At 38.2% G+C, this 23898-nt stretch overlaps 1 protein-coding gene across 1 annotated transcript in view; it reads left to right on the top strand.

Moving 5' to 3' along the window:
* Window positions 1-23898, top strand: part of LOC308246854 (POU domain, class 6, transcription factor 2-like) — a gene marked incomplete at both ends in the record, with an annotated part of 125463 nt that overhangs the window by 19585 nt on the left and 81980 nt on the right. The window contains one exon of the mRNA XM_080665205.1: window positions 11302-11473. Within this exon, the coding sequence (XP_080521331.1) occupies window positions 11302-11473 (172 nt within the window). The remainder of the gene's footprint in view (window positions 1-11301; window positions 11474-23898) is intronic.

The following is a 23898-nucleotide window of genomic DNA, read 5'->3' as shown; positions in this document are numbered from 1 at the left end:
AATATTGATTCTTGTTTTTGTTTTTCAAATAAAATCAATATTTATTTAAGAGGCTATTTAGTGAGGGCTTATTATGTGCCAAGCACTGTCCTAATATTTGGAGTAAGAAGATGCAGTGACAGGCCCCTTCACCACAGCAGTGGTTACTTACTGATTTTTTTTTTGGGTGGAGGGGTTGGTTAGGGAGGTGGATCATTAATCTCTTCTCTCTGATGAAGGCTAAGGAGCTTTTCCATAACAAAATGGACACGCTGTCCTGCTTTGTCAGAAGAGTCGCAAAGTGCAGTATATACATTTCATATTATTACTGTGCAGTTGGCCTATTCTGAGCACTATTGGTGAATTATTTATTTAATCTGCACAGCTCTCCCATGAGGCATATGCTATAATTACTCCCATTTCCTTCAGGGAAATCGAGGCTCAGAGAGATGTAGCAGGTCTCTTGCCCCAGGCCTTTCAGTGAGTAGAAGGTGGCCCCTGGGGTGCACACGGGCTCTTGGCTCCAGTGTCCAAGTTCTCACCCTGGCACTGCAGGCCTCTGGATGGGCAAGGTCCTGGTGAGGCTGGCCACTGTGGGCCAAAGGGATGGCGTCTCTGTGTAAGGAAGACCAGGCAGAGCCCTGATACTTGATTGGCACCTGCCAGAAAATTGTCTTAGCATGTCTACAGTCATTACAAAAATGTGCATGGCATGTTCTATGGCTATGTGGTGACTATCTCTGTGCTGCAGCTGCTGGATGTGGAGGGTCTGGCATGGTAAGCAGGGTTTTGGACCTAAGTGAGAAGGCACTGAGGAAACTGTCAGGTTTCACACTGAATTTTTAAGAATATTTGTTTGTCAGCAGGGGGCAGAATAGAGTTTTCTATTTATTTATGGAACTATATGGAACTGGACATATTTTGAATAAAAAGTATTTTTCCTCAACTGTGTGTCCTTTGCAATTCAGAAAGGAAGAATAGAATTAGATGTCTCCACATATTTAATGTATTATTTAAATGAATGTTAGCCTCTGAGAAAAATGACAGAATTAGAGCATCCTATATAATAAAAGGCTAATATGCAAATTGACCAAACGGAGGAATGACCAGTTGCTATGATGTGCACTGACCACCAGGGGGCAGACGCTCAATGCCAGAGCTGCCCCCTGGTGATCAGTGCGCTCCCCCAGGGGGAACGCTGCTCAGCCAGAAGCCCTGAGCCAGGCTCATGGCTGGCGAGCACAGCAGTGGTGGCGGGAGCCTCTCTCACCTCCGTGACAGCACTAAGGATGTCCGACTGGCCTGAGCCATCAGTCGGACATCCCCTGAGGGCTCCCGGACTGCGAGAGGTCACAGGCCGGGCTGAGGGATCCCCCCACCCCGAGTGCACGAATTTCATAAAACTAGAGGCCTCTCGCAATCTGGGACCCCTCGGGGGATGTTGGACTGCCAGTTTCAGCCCAATCCTCACAGGCCAGGCCGAGGGACCCCACTGGTGCACTGGGCCTCTAGTATGCATGTAAGATCTTTGGTTAATCTCTTCCCCCCTCTCCCCTTTTCCCTCTGAGATTCATCAGTCTGTTCCACATTTCCATGCCCGTGCATTGAATATCTGTCCCCTGGTGGTCAGTGTGCATCATAGCTGCCTGTTGAACGGTTAAATGGTCTCTTAGGCTTTTATATATATAGGTTGTATTTCTAACATACTGTATGTGTGAGATGATACTGCTCCTGAATGCCCAATGAGGATACTGGAAAGAAGAGTGAGTTGTGTAGTAGTGGCATCAGGCTTCCAGGCTGAACAAGGGGCATGGACAGAGCTACGAGGCTGCACTCATTTGGGGCCACCCTGAGTTCCAGTGCTCATGCCTTTGCTTGGGCAAGCTAATTCTTGGACCAGTGGCAGCTTTTCTCTTATTCAAACTCAGTTCCAGGGAAAATAAAAAACGTTTTCCCCTTTCAGTGTTGCTATTACTTCTTCCATTTTGTCCTACAGTAAAACAAAGTAACACAATCACACAAAACCAAATTTACTTCCATTTCTAGAGCAGAATATGGGTCAGTGTAGGTGTGAACATGCCAGACAAGTAGGATAAGGAGATGAGGCCTTCATTTCATATTGGGGTAATTTTAGACATGATTAAATGTATTCCTAAAATGTTAAAAATACCAACCAAGGACAATCTTTGCCTTTAACCAACCTACCATCCTTCCTTTCTCCTTCCTTCTTTCCTTCCTTCTTTCCTTCCTTCCTTCCTTCCTTCCTTCCTTCCTTCCTTCCTTCCTTCCTTCCTTCCTTCCTTCCTTCCTCATAAGCAATCCATTAATCAATGAATCAAAACACCTTTATTGAGAGCCTGTTTTCTATCTGACACAATGCCCTGTATTGGGAATTCTGAGACACGTATGCCTACAAAGAACTCAAAAATCTCAGCTGTAGAATCTAACACTTCAGTGTTTTTGAATATCCAGTAGAAAAAGTGTTGTGATTTTATTGCATCTGTGATGCATTTTAAATACGTAATATGGGCAGACCTGGGAAAGCCTTTCCTCACATATACTGAAGACTTCGTGTAAAATAGGTGAGAGGAGCCAGTGTGGTGTTAAGCACCCAGAGTGGGCACTTTGGTCCTCCCCTGCTTCCCTTTGAGGTCTTGGAGGCATCTCCCTAAAAACCTTAAGGTTTCTCAGTTCAGTGCTCAGTTTAAAAACCCTGAGACTAGAGACCGGGTCTATGTCATCCACTTTCTCCAAAGGTTACAAATGTTGAGGCCCCAAAATTATTTATACTATACACACAATATACAGTATATATGTATACAGACATATACACATTACTTATGTCTGTTAGAATTTCTAAGACGTTGAAAGTGAACTTTTTTAGGATAGAGATCGGATGTTCTCTGTTTGTACATTCAAATAACTAAATGGAAATTCACTTTAATTTTAGTTACATTCTGATTAAATTTTGATTCCCATTTGAAGCCATCAGATTATGAAGAATGTATGAATATAGGCTATGTGTATGCAATGTCAATACTGCTGTATAAACCCATTACCAAAAGACCAGATCTAGATGAGCCCAGATTGAACTCTTATTGATGCTTTTTCACAAAGGCAGCAGAAATTGAATTGATGGTGCTATTAGGTTGTCAATACCAGTGTCTCCCTTTCTTCCCAGATAAGTATATACGAAGCATCACCCATACAGTCATTTTAACCTCTTGGGGGCAGAGGAGCTATAGAGATTCAAGGTGATGGTTCAGATGAGATGTGTCTAACTGCACAGTAGATACTTTGTAGAAGTCAAGAACTGGCAGACTCCTCTTTGACTGATTGTTCTGTTGTTTTTTCAACCTACAGGTTTGCACTGATGAGCTGTTTTGCTTGTATTATTTGATTGGTTTTGTTTCCATACAGCTGTTTCCTAATGCTTTATTCTTTAATTGGAGTTGTTGCTAGAGTATAAACATTGCTAAGAGGATGTGGCACTCCTGGTGGGATTGGAAGAATGATAGAGACCATAGGTAGGGACTAATGGTGAAGAAGGAGATTTCACATTTACTTGAGGTTCAACAAAAAAACAAGAGACAAACTGTGCCCACATGTACACACTTAAATGAAATATCATCCTCTGACACTAAAGCAAATCAGATATTTTGCAGTCTTTTTTTTTTTTTTTTGCAGTCTTATTTTATTCTTTCAGAGTGATTCTGGCCATTCACTTTAACTAAATAGCTTCTGGATAAAGTGTTGGGGATTGGTGGGGGCAGCAAATAGTGTACTTTGCCAAGGGCATATTCTGAAAAGAAGCTCTAAACCCTATTTCACTCTGTAATGATCTTGCCAGCCCCTAAGGCAGTGTTCTAACGGTGGCCTTATACTACTTTTGTATGCACAACTATTAGGTTCTTTTTGGTAGATAATGGTTGGAGATGGGTGAGGGCTCACTATATCCCCAAAGTCTAGCTACCTAGTTATAATGAAGAGAAGCTCTGAGACCAAAAGCTGCCATACATAGAGATACTTCCTAAGTACAATATCAAAATAGTTTTTTCAGTATGTCCGCAAGCTTGATGAAGTCATAATTCTGTCATTTTTAGTGAACCCAACGAACCTTGCATGGAAGATTCATTAAGGAAGATTGAGCAAGATTTCAGAAGCTAGATCTGTTTCTATCACAGTCAGCATCAGGCAACTAGAACTCTCTGACCGAAAGACAGTATGGGGATCAATCCCTAGTCCCCTGGCCTCAAGATCATAAGTGATAGGACTTGCTAGATTCTCTGGTTCCACACAAGAGTGGTGGATAGTTCCAAAATACTTTAGCCAGTACATATTTCAACCCCCATTAGTGCTGATCAAGTCAGGAATTTTACTGAAATTAATATAAATTATACTAATCAGTAAAATACAGGGTGAAGGAGTGGTGAGCAGTGAACAGAGATAGAACTGAAGAGTTTGTGGTGGCCAAGCCTGGAGGGGGCGTTTCTGATTACATGCTACCCCTGGCACCTGAGCATTGATGAAGGGAACTGACTGAACCTCAGGTGGAGCTCAGAGATCTGAAAACCTTTTCTGTAAAGAAGCAGAGAGTAAATATTTTAGGCTTTGCAGATCATGAGCAAAATGTTGGCTGCCCATGAGGAAAGGACATGATCTTCAGGCAAAGGCCAGTCCTGGGGAAGGACTCAGCTGTTAGCCATCCTCAGCCATCATCTGTGGCAGCTGGGAAATTAGTAAGTTGGTCCCTAAAAAAGGGGATCCGGGCATCACACCACAGCATCCACTACGGCATATTTTCCTCTTCCAAAATGAAGGTGTGCAGAGAAAAGTAACCCACAGTCAATTGCATCTCTTTTGTGGGAGGTGGTATGATGGAAATGTCTATCTGTGTGACATTTTCTGTTGTTCCAAACATACTCATCTGCATTATCTGTACATTATCTCACTCTAGTCTCACAGGATCCCCCTTGAGATATATAAAGCCGTGTGGGTATGGAAACCAGGATGGAAGAGGTGGTGATTCACTTTGACATTTGAATGCCTTGCCTGGTTTTCACACAATACTTGTTTATTTTGGGACTGGATTAAATTAAATGATTGCAGCCACACTAACTGTAAAGTGGAGAGATGAGGGAAATAGCAGTTGAGATTATTGGGTTGAGGAAGGAAATGTAGATTGGGATCAATATCTTGCTGTGAATATCTATTGTGAAATAATCAAGGGTAAATATGTTTAAGCTTAGAAATTAAGTTCATTTATGCAAATTTCTGTCTGTTAAGTATTTGCTAAGAATGTGAGATTTTCTGCTTTTCTCAAAACAATTTTTGTAGTCTAGGAAGTGACATTTTTAGTGTTTATTGATTGTCATTAATTTTCAAAATTTCAACAATAAATATATATACTTATATCAATAAAAAACATAAAAATAAACTATGCTTTATTCCCCAAAGTCAAATAGATTGTGTTTTTAAAGATTGTTGATAGGAGGGAATATTAATGATAAAAACTTAGAAATTCTTTTGAGAGAAAACATTCTAACTACTTTAAATATCGAAAACTAACCTATTTACTAATATTTACTAATGGGTAAAAGAAAGATAAAGATTATTTTTCTTTGTGAATAAAGAAATAAGCAAAAAAACCCCACCTTAAACCCAGGAAGGTCTAGTTTCTTCCTCTTAATTATTTGTGATTTTGATTTTTACCTATTCTCAGTGGGAAAATTAAATACAAAATATGATGCTGTCTTTGCCTCTTAAATTGGCTATAGATAATTTGTTTTCACCTTTTTCCTATTTGAATCTTGGCATTTTCAGAGAGGGGGGAATCCAGTACATTTTTTCTTTATAATTGATATAAATTTTCTATTGATCTGTTGAGTATCACCTTGCCACACTCTGGCTCTTCACAACCAAATGAATTGTTTCCTTGGATTTTTGAAGCTTGACTGTCTTATGTACATTTTCCTAAAAGTCCTTATGACTGCCTGCTTCATAGTTGGTTTCTATGTACATAAAAATATGCTGGACCTGGTTCAAGCTTAGTTTAGAGGGGTGTGGGTATTTCTGTCGCGTGGCCGTCACTCGACACGGATGCTTTGCTGAGTTAATAATCTTGCTATCTTTCATTTCTCTGACTACAAAATGAGAATGATTATGCTCACAAAACCCTGTTGGTTGAATTATTGATGGTCTTTAGCTGAATTATATCTTTGTTTATCTGGAATTTTTAACAACTTGCTAAAAGCCAAGTTGAATTCGCCTCCTTCATACAGTGCCTTATATCTGTTCTTCAAATAAAGGTTTTACAACAGAAATACACGGGGACATCTTTATTTAAAAATTATATTAAAATATTATGAGTTACTATATGATGAGAGTTCTGCAGTTACTATGTGCTAATCTGCATGTAGATATATAAATAAACTGAAAGGAATGTTAATGAGGTAAAACTTATGAGAATATGAGAAGCACTGGACAGAAGTGAACTTGGTGAAGCCTTCTAGCCTATTATGGCAGAATCATTAAAAGTTAGAGCTCTGACTTACATGAGCTTATTTACATTCACTGTCATTTAAGTGTGCACATTCTAAAACGAGTTTCAAGAAGCACTAGATCCATTAGGTAATATAGTAAAGATGATAAGGGAAAAGCCTTCCATAGTTGTATAATTTGGGGAAATGTTAGGTTAAGCAGAGTTGAATTTGTTTCTTTCCTGGAAGACTTTTCTATTGTGTTTTTCATGTGTGTAATTGCAAAACTCCTTTAAAAAATGTTTTTATTGATTTTTAGAGGGAGAGAGGAAAGGATCTCTCTCCTAGAGAGATAGAAACATCAATGAGAGAGAAACATCATTGGTCAGCTGCCTCCTGCACCCTTCCACCAGGGATGGAGCCTGCAACCAGAGCATGTGCCCTGACTGGGAATCGAACAGGTGCCTTTTTGGTTCCTGGGTCAACACTCAACCACTGAGAACACCGGCCAGGAGCAAAACTCTTTTATTGTAGAATATCTTTTGGTACAGGCTTTGGAAAATACTGTTTTATTCCAACGTTTTCATTTTTCAGATGAGAAAACCAGGGGTGAAAGTGGTTAACTGATTTGCTAAATTTATGTACAGAGTGAACCTGAATGCATGCCTGGATAGTTGACGCTGCCTGCTGTGCTCTCTACCACACCATATCGCCCCATGGATTTCACCCACGCAGTGTCGGACAGACAAGTGCTTTGTTCTTAGAGTCTGAAGAGAAGAGATACCAACAGAGCATCCTCTGGGAATCCATTATCCAGAGTTTAAAGACCCTTCATGGCCCATAATTCAAGTTCTAGAAAACGCCATGAGTTCCTAAGTCCATGGGTGTTTTCACGCAGTGCCCTCTGTACAGCATAGAAAGATGTCGACCTTTGGAGATGAGTCTACTAGGGCTCAAAATACAGCTTCACCACTTATTAGCTCTATGGCTTTGGGACAAGTCACTTAGCCTCTCTGAGTCTTAGTCTTGTAACTCTAAAACGGGGCTAATACCTGGCACAGTTTGGGTGACATTAAACATATTTGAAGTGCCTATCTGGTAAAGGCATTTGATACATGGGATGTATTTTTATTCTGTAACAATGCCTGGAAGAGATTTAAATAATTTCTGTGTAGTTCTGATGTTGATTGCAGTCCTTTCATTATAGGGCACAGTGAAATTTTTGTTGAGATTTTGCTAATAGAAACTACCTCTCACGCTCTTGGGTCTCCGATGACCTTGTGAGTGTCCTGTATTGGCACATACCATGTCCCATTCTTGCACATTTCACCATTGTTCATATTGGATCAGTCACTTTCTTCTATCAGGGCTGATAAACGAATTGCAGGGAAGTTCCAGCTTCTTCAACTGTAGTGTGACAATTTCAGATTTTCAAGTAAGAAGTCTTCACCAGCTTGATTTTTTGCTGGCACTGGCTATTTCTGTTCCCGTTTGCTGCTGCAGGCATCCTTGTACATGTGGAACTTGCAGCTCTCTTACATTCCTGCAGGCCCCCGTGCAGGTGCACATTGGAAAACCATTTCTTCACTCTGGCAGGAAGGGATTTTACAGACTGCCATCGCTTTTGGCAGGGAGAGAATGACTTCCAGGCCCTGTGCTGCTTGAAAGAGGCACTCCCCCGTCACATATACGACTGTACTCAGTGGTTACTGCTTGTGACACATTTTCAAATGGACCCCCCAGTGGCTGCAGCTGTGATTAAAAGCTGTCTGCTCTCTGCCTCACTGGGGGTTTCCTGTTTAACCATGTCAGGCACATATATATGTGGGCTGCAGCTGCATCATGGCAAATGTAAAGTGTATTGTAAGATGAAAAATCAAATGAATACTTGAATAACAAACTCCTGAAATTTTCAAGCTCATCACTGAAAGATACTAGTTGGAGACCTAGCCATGTATGAGGTACATAAAAGTAATTTTAAAAAGGAGAGCTAATGGTCAGTGAATATATACCATCTGCGAGTACATGCTTTGCACACATCAACCAGACTGAACATCTTAGAGATTTAAGTGCACTTGAACTTAGCAGCTGCATTTCAGCTCCTCTGTGTGATTCAAGCTTCAGTTAACCATTTAGAAATAAAGCAAGAAGAGAATATTCTTGTTTTAAGATTAACCAGATATTCACTGATACACTAATAACCATGTTTGGCTTATCCTGAGGTAGTGCATGACATTCTAAACACAGTTTACCATGAATACTACCTTAAAAAATGCTCAATGAGCAGAGTGGCCTCAAAGACCAGGTGTCTTGAAGGCACAAGTCACACCCCTTCCTTTAGATTAGAGATGTTGAGTATTGAGCATTTCATAAAAGAAAAAGAACGTATTAGAATGTAAATCCAGGCTCTTTACTTCATGTGATAAGTATACATATCAAAGCCATGAGATAAAGCAGTGAGTGCTCCTTTCTCAACCCACTCAGCTCTAGTAACTGAATCCGACGAATCCAAACACGCATTCTTTCTTAGATACACAGGAAAGAAATTTGGGGAAAATCTGAGAATTTTGTGTCTCCTTTCCCTTCTGCCTGCTTCCCCTCCCGAATTTCAAGCTCTGCAAATCTCAGCAGCCAGACAAAGTAGATGAAATGCTAATCCATCACCAGCAAATGTAGGCTGCCAATACTATGAATCGAGCATATTGATTACATTGATTATATTTCAGATATTTACAATATAGGGAGATAAGCCTAATTTATTTTCTAAAGAGTTCAAGGTAGGTATCACTGTTTCAGGGTTGGGGGCGGGTGGGGGGACAATGGAGAGATGTTGGTGGTTACTATCTGCAATCATCTGATGCTGACAGAGAGTGGTATTTTATTTAGTAATTAACAGTGTAAAGGGGAGAGGAGCTGTCATGTTGGTTCTTAAGCTGGGGAATGTGATGAAAGATGATATCTGCGGTCTCATCCTTTCCACTTGTTTAGGATTGTCAGGATGAGAAATGTCAGCATTATGAAAGCTCGGCTCTGCTCTTGATATGATAAAACCCTTCAAAAGCCAGTCTTTCTCGCGGCCCCGTCCCCCTCCTTTCTTGCTCTCTCTCTCTGCACTTGCTTTTTGTTTATCCTGTTTTGTTAGATGGCAGAAATATAATTCTTTTCTTTCTTCCTATTATAAGCCACCATTTTTGTTTTATTATATGTTTCACAACCCCTAATGCCCCACTGAAAATTACCTTGTTAAATGACAGTGTTTCAAAGCCATGAATCCTTTCCACCATTCCCTCAGAGGTTTGAAACAGTCAACAGACTGTAAAGAATAAATAATAAAAAAGTATTGATTATTTTGATGACTGTGAGATTCAATTAAGTATTAATTTTGCCCTCCAGTGGACCTATCAAGGTATTCAAAAGGGAGGATTCGGCTCAGCTAAATGCGTGCTGAGTGCTTCAGCCTTAAATAGGGAGAAAATGTGTTTACCTACAGTATTTGAAGAAGAAGTGCCTTGATGCACAGAGTCCAATATTTAAGTGCTGTGCAAATTAAGCCCTGGTGACAGTGACATTGTTTTCAGAGGTATGAGTATTGACTAAAGAAGTGCATTTGATGACAGCTTAAACTATTTGTATTGATTAACATTTTCATAGATTATCATGTGTCATATCAAATTCACTTTTCAGGCATGAATACATTTAAAAAAATAACCACAGGCAAACCACAACCAATGTAATGATGGGACAAGAGAGCATGGGGCCCCACCTGCTCCTGCACTGGTCACCTGTTTCCTGCCCAGGAACCATTTAGGCGTGAACTTGGCAATAAATAGCTCCCAGATAACGCAAAGAGGGCACTTCTTGCTTTTCTGTTCCTTCTGCATCCGATACCTTTGCTAAAACAATATTATGCATCTTGGTTTGCAAATGGAATAAAAGGCTACACTTGGACAGTATTTCTCTGATCCTAAATTGCCATTCTAATGAGCTGAAGATAAAGCAGATTTAAATTACTGGGGCTGAAAGTTTGCCTTTTTTGAAGGTGATTTTTTTTTTCCTTCCATTTTCTTTAATGCTCTGGGTGTATGATGCTCTAGGTTTCCGAATTATTGAACACAGTTTGTAAGTATTTTCCAATTCCTTTAAAAATGTTTAAACCAATTTTCATATATGTTGTTGTGCATTGTTTGCTTTGAAATGTGCATTTGATTCGGGGTTAGCGTCAGTCCCAAATCTGGGACCGGTGGAGTCAACTTCTAAGGGCGTGTATGGAATTTACATAGAAATCGCTTTTATTCCAGGGACAGCATTTGGCGGACTCCTTTCTCCCTATCCCTTTTCTCTGCTCTGGGGATAGGGTTTAATTGCTTGTCCCCCAGGGAGAGGGCTTCTTAAAATAGCCAGCGGTTCCTCCATAGGGTGCGCCTTCCTTTTCAGCGTGTGGCTGAAGTACAAACCCAGCACTTTTCTTTCTTCTTACTGCATTAAAGACAGAACAAGGTGTAAAAACATTCACACAAAAGCACATCCCACAATTAAAGCCGTGTTTCTTAGGTTGCTTTCAAAGAAGTTTCCCCCCCCCGCACCCCCCCCCCCCCAAGCCTCCTGAATCTCTCACATGCTAGTTGAGCTTTAATAGGGTGGGGAGTAATGGAGAACTCCTCGGATCTGTAATAGCTCTTCACTTGACTGCAGCCAGCAATAACAGCGGGAGCAGCCAGAGATAAGAGAGAGAGGAGAGAGGGAGAGTGTGCGTGTGGACGAGGGAGAAGAGGGCGAGGGAGAGAGGACACGCACACTAAAGCTGCCACTTTTTTCCTCCCCGGCACTCTTTCCCCCATCCTAGGATCCAATGATAGCTGGACAAGTCAGTAAGCCCTCGCTGTCAGTGCGGAGTGAAATGAATGCGGAGTTGAGAGGTGAGGACAAGGCTGCTACTTCAGACAGCGAGCTGAATGAGCCTCTGCTTGCGCCTGTGGAATCAAATGACAGCGAGGACACTCCCAGCAAGCTCTTCGGTAAGTCTGTCTAGGTATTTCATTTCAGTCCTACCATGCTGTCCGGAAGAGCAATCCCCACACCCACCCCTTCTTTTTCCCCCCTGTGGTTCATGCAGTGTTCTCCTAAGTCCTAGAAAGAGGAGGCTCGGGTCTTGGAGGGGCAGAGCCTAGGCAGCTGCGTCCAGCGGGCTAGGAGGATGCCCTCCAAACTTTTCCCAACAAGGAACTTCTTCGCTGCCCATTTGTGACTTGTCCAATATTGCGCGAGTCCCCCAGCTAGAAATTATGTGAAAAAAGAAGATGGTAATAATAATCAGGAAATCAGTGCCATTGTGGGACTTGGTTAACAATTATTGGATAAACATTGACTCGGTTTCGGCTTGCTTTGCAGCCTTTTGTTAAGGGGAAGGAGAGTAAAGTGTTATTATCTGTAGTCAAAAGACCACAGAGGGGAGCTGAGAAATATCAATACAAGTCATTCTGTGGCAGGTAAACAAAGGTGACTGCAGGGATTGTTCAAATAAATAACATTTTATAATCACAATTAGTGTCTCTTTTTTTTAAAGGGGCGGTGAGGTAAGGAAATAGGTTCTTTGAGTCCCTTGCCTGACCTTCTCCCCTTTAGCATGTTGATAGCCTCTTCCTAAGTGTGGAGGCCGCTCAGGACCTTTTAGGAATCTTTGTTTCATAAACAAAACAAAAAACAAGCAGAGAGCCACTCCAGCGAAGACATCTGTTATTCAAACGGATGACACTCTGTAAGCCAACTCAAGCAACTGTGATCTCTAACCAGAAAGGGGAGCCGTTGTTGAGGCTGGTGACTGAGTGATGGATGGTGATACTTGTCTCTGCTGGAGAAGCGCTTTATGGGACAGAGTGACATGTGGCTTTCAGAACAGTTGCTCCTGAAACACTTGCTTTAATTATTTTCCAGTGTTTATAACACTAAATATCTATATATATCTATATCTCTGTAATACATACTTACCTGTGTGTGTGTGTATTTATATTAACCTGACATAGAAACCTGATACCTATATATGTACATAATCAGGCAGAGAACTGCTTGGTCTCAGGTTATAAACAATTGTGTTCCTGAACTTAAAAAAAAAAAAATCAGTGCATAGACTGCTTTGTTAAGAAAGTCATTAATTCAGTTTAAAATAGGAGCTTTATTTTTGTTTAACCTGTAGAAAGAGCTTTGATAGTTTGGCAATTCTAGGCCAGCTTCACCTGAGGAGTGTTTCTCTGATTTTAAATGTTCACTCAATCAAACATTAGGGGGGTGCTGCAGATAAACTTTGTTAATTTTTCTGCTGGTAAAATACCGTTGTATAGTAGATTCCAGCTTCAAGAGATTCTAGCATATTACCTGTTCTTCGAAAAGCAGCATCTCTACCTCTGACATAAATTTTCCATACCTAGGCATTAAGGTGTCAGCATTTTCACTCTAAAGAAATATTTTGTTGTAGTCTCTTTTTATCTGTGTAGGAAGAGTTGTGTCCTAAAACACTCATTTCATTTCAGGGGGGTTAGTGAGAGAAGTCAGATAAAATTATAAATTACAGGAAAGCAAAAGCCATGCCCAGCCTCTCTAATGTTGAGTAACTAATGCTTTGACTTTTCAAAAGTAATTGATTGTATATTTAATTTAACTGCAGATAAAGGATTATTTGTCCCTAAACTTTCTATGCATTATTAAAAGTAAATGCATGTTGTAGACTTTGGCTTATAAACCCAACTTGGTTTTTTTCTTCTTCTCATTTTTCCCCCATTGGTTTGAATGGAGGGATAATTAATTTGGCTTCTCAACATTTATTTAGATTTTCCACCACTGAAAATTGTTATAGATTTATGTCACTCCTTACTGATTTGCATGTGTAGTGAAATCGCTTTTAAAAATCCAAGAGAGTCAAAGAAATTTGAATTAAAACTTCATTGAAGATATATCATAAGTGGAATCTTTATGGTTAAACCAGGAATCATAGTTTAGTTTAGTAATCATAGTAGATACTCATCTCCACTTTGGATTTCTCCACTTCTGAATTTGTAAGAGAGAACCCAGAACAATCTATATTATATTTTATATTCTTTATATGTCATCTAATTGTGTTTGGCCTCTAGAGTGAATATTTTCCAGTTTCCAATTAGGTAGACGAACAGTTTTGAAAACTTGAAAAAAAGAACCTGGAGACAATGTGAAAGAAAATAGAATGCACATTGGAAGGAAAGCATCGCATGTTGTCTAAGATTTCAAGCTCTGGGGTGTGTTATGCTCTCACTTTTTAATATCACTGGGACCTTAGCTTAGGAATTCTAGCTTATGGAACTGACTAAAACTTTCTCTCCCAGAATTATTAGCAACTTTGGCAACACTCAATGGGTGATCATTTATTAGACCCTTATTTTATTTGCCATATTTATGTTCAACTTTTTTGCTTTTATATGTAGTGTTGATTAAATTTTTACTTGATAATGAAGAATCACATTATTTCCTGAATAACTGAGAATATCCAAGTTTGTTTCTAAATAATGATTTCCTCATATACTCTCTTAAAGCATCATTCCTATATTATATGCACTGTATTACTGAAAACTGTGCTCCTCTAATGAAAGAAGCAGATCATGACAAATCGTGTACCTCTTGATATATTTACTTTTGTGGAGAGACATTAAGCAGCACCAGGAGAAGTTTCAGTATGAATAGATTTCTTTGGCAGTTACTCCTCCTTCTGTGTCTTGTTCACATTAGCAGTCCAGAGGACAAGTCTGTTTCTCTCACAGTATGGCACCTTCAGCACAGAACTGCAGGGGAAAGGCTAATGCTGATGCCCTCTATGGATAAACAAAGGAAATTCCAGGAGCCATTGGGCCTTTTATGCCTCCCCTTAAATTGCACCTCTGCACTTAACAGCATCCAAAGAGAAACATACTGTGCAGAATATTTCAGTGCTCTGAGCAGCTCAGAATATCAGAAGGAGAAACCAGAAGCCATATGCCAGCCTAAGTAGAAAGTTCAGAAAAGCGCCCTTGTGTTTTATAGAGTAATTACATCAGAGGCAACGTTTTGCTTAACTTGAACAGCCATGGAAACTAAAGTACACTTAAGAGAGATGAGTCCACATTTCATTGAGAAACATGTGGGTAGCTCGTTCTCTGTGATATCATTAAGTGGTGCATTGTTTACTCTGGTAAAGCCTGTAGAATAACTATCTCCTTTTTCTGTTCCTGACTGTATTATGCTAAGCTCCGAGCCGTAGGAAACCATTTGTAGAACAGACATGTGTTCCGGGGGGGGGGGGGGGGGGTGCATTACCAGAGAAACTGGTTCTGTGTCTCACTGTGCTTCAGCTGCATGGTCAAGTGAGTGATGCCACACAGGGCCAGTCGTTTAATATGTGATGACATATTCAAAACCATTCTCAACATGGAACTTTGGGAAACAATCTCAAAGGAAGAGGTTGCTGTGTTTCTCTAGTGACATTTATAGCTCTCGTGTCAATGTGGTGCTTCATTTTTAGTTATGCCCATCAAGAATTCAGTGTTCCACATTCCGTCAAGTTGGATGCTAAAACTCAAATGGTAGCATCAACAACTTGGCCAGGAAAATGGCCACAGACAGGATGAAAGTAATATATATCCCTAGAAAAATATCTGTGCTAAAGTTTGCCCGTGCAGTGTCATCTAAGAAGGGAGACCACATAAAACATACCCCAAATATTTTCTCCCGTATGTGATTGAAATTTGAGTGATGATTTGTTAACAGTTTTCCTCCTAGGAATATTTTTATTGTTTCAAGTTAAACCTCGTGATTGCTGTTGTTAAAGTCCCAACTCCCTTGGGTGGCTGGGTTAGTTGTCTCTGTGTCTTGCCTCTCAGTTGTATCACACTGCACGTGAATTGTGGCACACAACTCTCAAGCCTCCAGCTGAGATGTAAACAAAAAGCCATATATAAACATTGTCCCTGGAATAAAAATTGGTGGTTGGTTTTCTCTTACGATATTACGTTTTTCTAGGTTAAAAGAAATTGCATGCAATGGTACTTGTAAGAGTGGGTATTTTCAATGTCATTTATCTGTGAACTATTGGGAAAGGGTTGAAAGTTGAGTCAGTGATTCTTCCTTGCTAGAAAATGTCCTGGGCTTTTCCTTTCCTTTCCTCTCTGTTATCTTCCTCATCGAAACATGCATTATAAGATTATTTTTTAAATTGCCATCCAGTTTGACTTGATTAGAATTTATGGCAGTAGAGTCATTTTCAATGACAAAAGGATAAAGGACTAAATTATCTGTCACCCCTTGAGACAGTGGTCTCTGCAGGTCAGCGTGGAGGTCATTGGTAGGACATTATGAGGACTGCACGTTATGGTGATGCTGCCTCTCTCCTGTGCATTAGTAGAGCCTTCATTATGTCATCACTGTCTTTATTACTTTATTTAAATGTCTCTCTCAAGGTTTCAGTGCCTTGGATATTTGTAATATTCTGATAAAATATGCTGGGGCCAATAATCAGGACATAGGGCTTAAGCCCAAGAAGGATTTTGCTGGGAGGTGATGAGGAAAATTCCCTAGAGAAATCTATTTACTTAAAATATGCATCGTGATTCTATATTTTTGAAAGCTTCAATATTATGTCAATTAAAAATTGATACTATTTTTTACTGAAGAACGTGTGTTTTGCTAGGGAAATATTATAACAGGATATTTTTAGATCAACTAAGTAATTTGAGTGATAGATTCTATGTGAAAACAGTTATTTAAAAGAAACCAGTAGAAACCTGTATTTGTGTAAGTGAATGGGATGCATGTAAGGTATTTGTCAAAAATCAATTATAGTTTAATAGTCAAACAAGCCCTTGTCATGCTGCTCTCTGATGACTAAGGGGGAAATGCACCTTTAAATACATGTCTTGACATTTAAGAAAATCTAATGCACTAAGGTATTTCTTTAAAAAAACACACACACAAAACACCCCAGTGAGAGTCTATGTGTGTGTTTAAACAAATTTAGCTGAGTATTTTTTACCTATTGTAACACTGCACTGATAAATAAATCTACTTTCAATAGCAGGTGCAAGCTTCAAAATAAAAGTAAATTCATGTTAAATGGCAGTGATGTTCAAACTTTTCATCACGTTCGTTGTTGAGCTGTGGAGGATAGTGCCCAATCCCTGACATAAGACTCAGTGGGGACTTCCTCAGTGTCTTCCTTTTTTGTCCATTTGCCATGCTTGTGCTCAGGTCAGACCTCTGCTTAGAGAAGAAAGTTCAGTATTGCAGTGTGTGAGGATGCTACTGCATGGGTAACACATTAGCAAATCAAAAAGCTGATACGGTTTTGCATTTTTTCTTTTATTTTGACTGTTAGGCTTCTTATTTTCTTGTTGTTAAGTGGTTCTATAAACAACTGGAAATAAGACAAAGTATTAGAAATATTAATCTGTCCCATCACCCCATAAAATGGTTTCATTTTAGTCTTTTTAATGTCTGGGGTGTTTCTGATTTAAAGGTTACATGGCATAATAATGTTTTTGTAGTTCGTCCAGGCCAGTTTATGTCATCATTAATAAATAGAGGTGCCTTCCAGATTCAAGCTCCCAAGGCTCAGCCCTCGAGTAAATTGCCTTCTTTCTCAATTACCTGATTTAATTATAGAGTTAGCACTGCTCTTTTCAAGAATTGAACAAATAAAATTTCCCTTCACTTCAAAAATGAGACGTGACTGTTGGAAGTGGACCTTGCTTGTTATTAGACAGTAAACAGATAATTTGGGAGAGGACTGGCACTTTCTTTGATTGGCGACCTTGCTGATTTATGTTTGGGGATTAATAATACATCAGACACTCGCACATTAAAAAGGAAGTAGATGCGAAGGAGGGAGGTGGAGGGTGCAGTTTCGCTATTGGGCTGCCCTGATTGTTCAGATCTTCTCTGAGAACGGAGACCTTTGGAGGAGCAGTCCCATTTACCCAAATACGCACCTGGCTCCAGTTACCACGTTTCTGGATTTTCTTATGCTAAAGAAGAAGACAGCAAAGTGTTTATACCAAACTGGCACCCTGTCAGGGGGGCAATCTGTGTAAAGTTTCCTGCTGTCAGGTTAATAAATTTTTAAAAAATATCCAAAGGCAGAGGTAGCTGGAGAAAGCTCATAGTAACAGCCATTCTCCAGCAGATGGGTTTGTCTTTAATATCCAGCGTGGCCCTGGAATTTTCTTGTTTGCTGGCTTCCTAGGTTCTGTACTTCACTGATGTTTTTGTTTAGTTTTCCTTTGATTAATTCCATTTCGGTCTTAACTTTCAAAATGTTTATCCTTTTAAATTTCAAGTGTCATTGCTTTTAAAGGGAAGTAAGTGAGCATCATTTGTTTCAGTATGCTATTTTACAGTTGCACATATACCTTATGCTGCGAGCCTAAATGAGGTTCTAAATCTGTCAACACTGGACTTCCCTTTGGGAATACCTTTAAGTAATATGTATACTAAAATTCATTCATAAAGGAGTATTTAGGCTTTGGCAGTATGGGGGGTTCTAATGATTTCTATTTATCAAACATGTTGACCTGACCCAATATTTTAAATGTAAACTCCCACCCTCTGATTTTTAAAGTCAGCTTTCATAACAATATGAAACAAGGGCATAATAGTTTGGTGACATCTCTTGCACTGTTTTGTGACATTGTTGTGAGCTATCAAAAATGGACAAGCTTTTTTAGTGTGAACACAGAAATCAGAAAAAAACAACAACACCGAATCTCTTTTAGTTAAAGCAAGTTTGTAATTCTCAGAGAATGGAAATTAACTTTTTTGTATTCAAAAATCTCTTTAAAAAACTACCTAATCAAGATCCATAGTTTTTGACATCTCTTTTATTTTATATTTTTTTACCCGTTTAACGTAGTTTTTTCTTTTTTAAGGTATATTCTAATTTTATTTTTTCCCATCACCATTTACCCCCCTCCTCTTCCTCCACCCACTTAAAAAAGTTTTAGTATATTATATGAAAGTCTATATTTTATTTGATAGTTTAAAAGAAAATCCATACTCAAGCTTCTTTTTCAGTCTTTCCTTTTAAAGTGCTTTTAATCTTATATGTGACAAGAATATACAGTTTTTAATTTTAATTAAAAAATTACCCACTGGGAACAACATAACTTATACAGTCTTAGTCACTTTTATTAGAGGACTGCACTGCCATCAAAACTATTTGAAAATATGAGGAAAAAATATAGATTACAATTAGACAAACTAAGTAATATTACACATAAACTACATGCTTAAGAGGTTTGCTTTACTGAAGACCATTTGAAAATAAGATTCTGTAATTAAACCTTTTTTTTAATCAAGAGCTTTAAAATATCCTTAGTAAATAACTAAAATAAAACCTATTACTGTTGCCTGAGAATGAAGTAGAATTAAGATATTTTTAGGACATTTATAATGTACCAGTGATAGCCAGCATGAAACCATTTAATGATTTAATGAATGTATTTGGCAGTAGCAGTTTTCTCAGTATTTCATCTTTTTCTGTAAAATAATCAGTATTTTCCAGATTGAGGTACCTTCCAAGTATCTTGTGTTACTTTAATTTCATCCTATTAATGAGGGGGAAAATTCAGTAATAAAAGTTTGTGAAAGCTAGGAAATGCATATTTAAAGGTTACATTGAGTGTTTTAAAATAACAATTTTAAAATTCCACTTGCAGTTCTATTTACTTATCAGTTCCATACTTTATTTTTGCTTCTCTGTGCTTTTGTTCTTGGGCATTATGACTGCACAGTGAGTAAATGTGACGCTACCCGTGGAAAACGTGCGTGTGTCCCTAGTGTGTCCTCCATATTTTTTCAAGTGTTTGTGTGAGACTTCCAGTTGTCTGGTCAAATTACTAATATGCGTGAATTTTCCCTATCATAAAATTAATAAAGCCTAATTCATAATAATTTTGCTCATGCTATACATACATCACTTAAGTATAGTATTGAAAAAAAGTTTCTATACTATACTTATGTATAGTATTGAAAATAAGTTTCCAGATAAGCTTATTCAAATTAAGCTTGTGAATAAAGGACAACTATTAATATTATAGGATTGCTTCAGGCATAGTTGGGCGATAATCCAAGTTCCAGTGTCTTCTTTGAGGCTATTACACTGAGCAGAAGAAACAACAGGATTTCTCAGAATTTGTGCCGTTTAATTCAGCCAGGAGATTTAGGGGTTCCTGCACACTATGATTTATATGTGCTTAAAGCATACCAAACTTGCCCAAGCCAGAAAGACTCTTGAAATCTAAATATTGGGTGCCTAAATATTTGTCTGTTTGTAGGATATACATATATTACAAGATAAACATCTTTCCCTTTTTTAAGTGAAAGGTATTTTGTGTTCAGTAGTTAGTAAGCACAATTTTTGTTACACACTCCTGTTAGGATTCCATGTGCCTAAATATACAATTACATGTACACATATCAAGGTAGATGCACAATAAAGAAATCATATTTTAAGCATTTGATATTAAAATAGCATGGTGTGATTAATCTCCTTTTGCAGTGCTTGATGGCCACCTATGTGCTGATTTGTCTTTTATGGCAAGACTTATTTTCATAAATTAATGATGTGTGGTTACCTATTGCATGACAAAAATCATCACTGTTGAAGTAGAAAGGGGGCTGAGGGATTAATTTGATTTAAAAATTTGAACATTCGGAATTGTCTAAAAAGCCCAAAAAAGTATTATTGCAGAATGAATTCTTGGTAAGCCCAACCGAGGCTAAGAGAGAATAAAAAAATCAAATGGAAAATTTTCCTGTATTTAAAATTTTATAGATGTGGCCGTGGTGTAGGTGGTGAAATACCCTTTCCCAAACTGCATTTTCCCTTAATGCATCTAATTTCATTTAGCAAACTATTGGAAGATGTAAATGTGTCAAAAAAGAAACATACAGTGTACAAAATGAGAAGCACTGCAGTCTATCTGTGGGTAAATATTCAGAACAGGGCTCATCTGGATTATGTAGGAAACTTTCATAAACTTTTGGAAAGAAACAAAAACAGTTGTTTTAGGTGTTAATTGGTTCATCATTTTATGATTCCTAAGATTAAGTCAGGTTTTTATTAAGAGTTACCTAAGAAATTATTCAAATTTACAGGAATACTGGTCTATTTCTTTGCTTTAGTTTAGAATATTTACCTCTCCCATTAGATTCCATGTTTATAGTAATTTTCTAACAATCCAACCAGAATCTGCAGGCAATCAGTAAAGTGTTAAAAAGTAAGCATCATGTTTGCAAAGGGATTAACATCTTTAGGTGCCTGATTTAAAAAAAAACAAAAAACATAAAGAACATAACTGGTCTGATTGGAGACTGCTGATGGCACTGAGCTGAGGGGGTAGCACGGGCCTCGAATGGTAGCTACCCGTCTTGTCATCTGTAGTGTATCAATATGTTTTTATAATGATACAATAACCTGAACCCTGTAACAGTTTATGGTTCTTTGGAGAATTCTTATGGATTCTTAGAGTGACGGAGGTCTGAGGAAAGATCTTGAAAGCTTTCACAAAATCTGGCTGGGTGACAGAAAACGGGCATGGCTGTGATTTAGCTGCCAAGGAATCCTATTGACGGGGAACATCATTAAACTTTTAAGTTAAAACAAAAACCACAAAACAAATGGTAGATACAAAGGGTAGGGGTACCAAAAGGACAGCAGAAATGAAAAAGTGCTAAGGAGTCTGAGATAGGAGACAAAATTCAGCAAGGCCAGCGTTGCCCTTGATATCCTACTTAGAAATAGGATTTTGTTTCAATATTATTCTGAATATTGTAGTGTGCACTGGAAATATATATACAGAGCATTTCCTTCATGGAACCTATCAGACTGGGTTGTTACTTTTTTATTTTGCCTGGCTATTTTTAGTCAATAAATAAAGATCTTGAATTTTGAGTTTGGCACCAGCGAGACACAAAACCAGAAACAGCAGGAAGTAACCATGACGAGTAACTTCACATCAGTATATGCACACAGACCTCAGGCTTCTTAACATTTATAATACTGCTAATTTCTATGGGCCTTTTAAGATACACTTCCACATGAGCTCTCAAAACCCATAAAAGTGTGGCATGTAAAGTAAATTGTTTGTCACTTGCCGACGACCTGCCATATTTATTGTCAGGAGAAATGGACATTAGTTGGAAAAGCAGTTGTTAAAGGCCAAACAATTTTTAAAGATGGCAAAGATGTGCTAGGGTTTTCCTTTTTCTAACAATAAGCCACCCCTTCAGACATCAAAAGACAAGATAATAAGACACTTCAAGCACAATTCAAGATTATATTCAACATCTAAAGGCTCATCTCTTGTCAGTTTGCATTTACTCTCCCAGGGATGTGATGCTTCTATCATTTTTCTGTCAAGAGGAGTCTGGCAGAAGAGACGAGGGCTCTTATTTCACACACTTAGGGTTTTTTATCAAATAGCCCACACTTGTTCTGATTCAGCCAAAATGGGGGGATAATTTGAAGAAGGTCATTCACAAGCAGAAAAATCTCATATTAATTTGTGTGATTAGAAGGCATTAAAATTAGATGCTTATATTAGTTGCTGAGATGTTTTGTCAATTTATTTGGTAATACACTTTTGCAGCCTAGAAAAAAAATGACTTAAAATTCAAAAATAGATGGCTGAAAGTTAAATTGTTTCCTTTAATATAACCATATTTGAACATTTAACAAGTGAACATAAAAATAATTTAATGCCTCTAGTTTAACAATATTTGAAATGAGCTTATATAGTGAAACACTTCATGTAATGTAAAAGCAAAATAGCACAATTGTGCCCATCAGAAGAAAGAAATATATATGTGAATTATGTTTAAATACTTTAAAGATTGACTTTATATATTTAAAATATAGATACAAGGTGATGACATTTTCAATATAAATGTGATTATGTGGGTATTTTATAATGGTTATCAAATTTTTAACATGTTGCACTCTTTGAAATTACAATGTCATTTTATTTGTCATTTAATTTCATTCTTAGTATATATGCCCTTTTCCAGAGAGGATACTAGAGAATAAATAAAACAGGTGTTAAATTATTATTATTATTCTCTGTCAAAATTTATCACATTTCCTCCTTTGCTCTCTGACAGTCACAAAGCTGTACAAAGAAACATTTTTTATTTTTATTTTTTTGGAGAGGGGCACATTTATAGAAGTTAAAAGAACCAGCTTTTCCTCTCAAAATAAAACAATTGATGAAAATAAAACCATAATATCCTGGGATCATTTCTATATTGTATCTTTGAAATTACTTTCTCAAGGAATTTTCATCAACTCTGTGTGTCCATTTGTTACTAGTATATTTCTCTTCTTTGCTGTGAAAAGTTTTCAAACGGATTTTCTCACATTTGTGCTACTTTCCCCTATAAAAAGATGTACATACATACAATGTAGGTACAGCGTGGTACAATAGAAGTGAAACCCATACTTTGTTCTATTTATTATATAGATGTTTTCTCTACTATACCGTTCATGCAGTGAATTCATCTACTCAACAAACAGTGTGAGCACCTGCTTGTGGCAGGAGGTGGGTTGGTTCTGGGGCCTCGGTGGGGAATACACCAGACAGAGTCAATCACCTGGCCTAGCTCATCCACTGCACCGGATGCTGAGGATGGAAAAATGAACAAGTCACCCCACCTTCAAAGAGCCTACAGCCAACATTACATATTGACGTTCTATTTACCTCATTGTTTCCTGTGACTCTCCAGGAAATCTCAGTCTTCACACTCATGTATTTCAGAAGTTGTTCATTGGTCAGAAGCCTAAATATTTGAGAAAAACTATTACCAAAATGTGAGGAAGAAGAACAGATTGCTAAACGATTTAGGATATATTACATTCACAATGTTCTTATCATAGAGTTTGGTGCCTACTCTGCAAAACACAAATGCCATTCCTTTTTTAATTGAATTTATTGGGGTAACATTGGTTAATAAAATTATATAGGTTTCAGGTGTACAATTCTATAATATGTCATCTATATAATGTATTGTATGTTCACCACCCCAAGTCAAGTCTCCTTCCATCACTATTTATCCCCACTTTATCCTCTCCTACCTTCCCCACTTTATCCTCTCCTACCTTCCCCAACTCTTCCCCAACTCTTTCCATGGGGTAGTCACCATACTCTGTTGTCTATGAGTTTTTGGTATTTGTTTGTCTTTGTTTTGTTTTTTTTTTGTTTGTTTGTTTGTTTTTTTTTTTTTTGCTTTAACCCCTTCACCTTTTTCATCCAGCCTCTCAGCTCCCTTCTCTGTGACAGCTGTCAAATGCCATTCTTTAGTAATTGTTTCTTTGTCATGTCCAAAGGGAGAAGGAACTAGATTTACATCTTCCTCCCTCTCTCTCCAGTCTCTATTCTTCTTCTTCTAGAATTCA

The sequence above is a fragment of the Plecotus auritus genome, assembly GCF_963455305.1.
Source record: "Plecotus auritus genome assembly, chromosome: 4".
Classification (NCBI taxonomy): Eukaryota; Metazoa; Chordata; class Mammalia; order Chiroptera; family Vespertilionidae; genus Plecotus; species Plecotus auritus.
The sequence above is the reverse complement of the archived record's forward strand: the minus strand, read 5'-3'. Positions and strand labels throughout refer to the sequence as shown.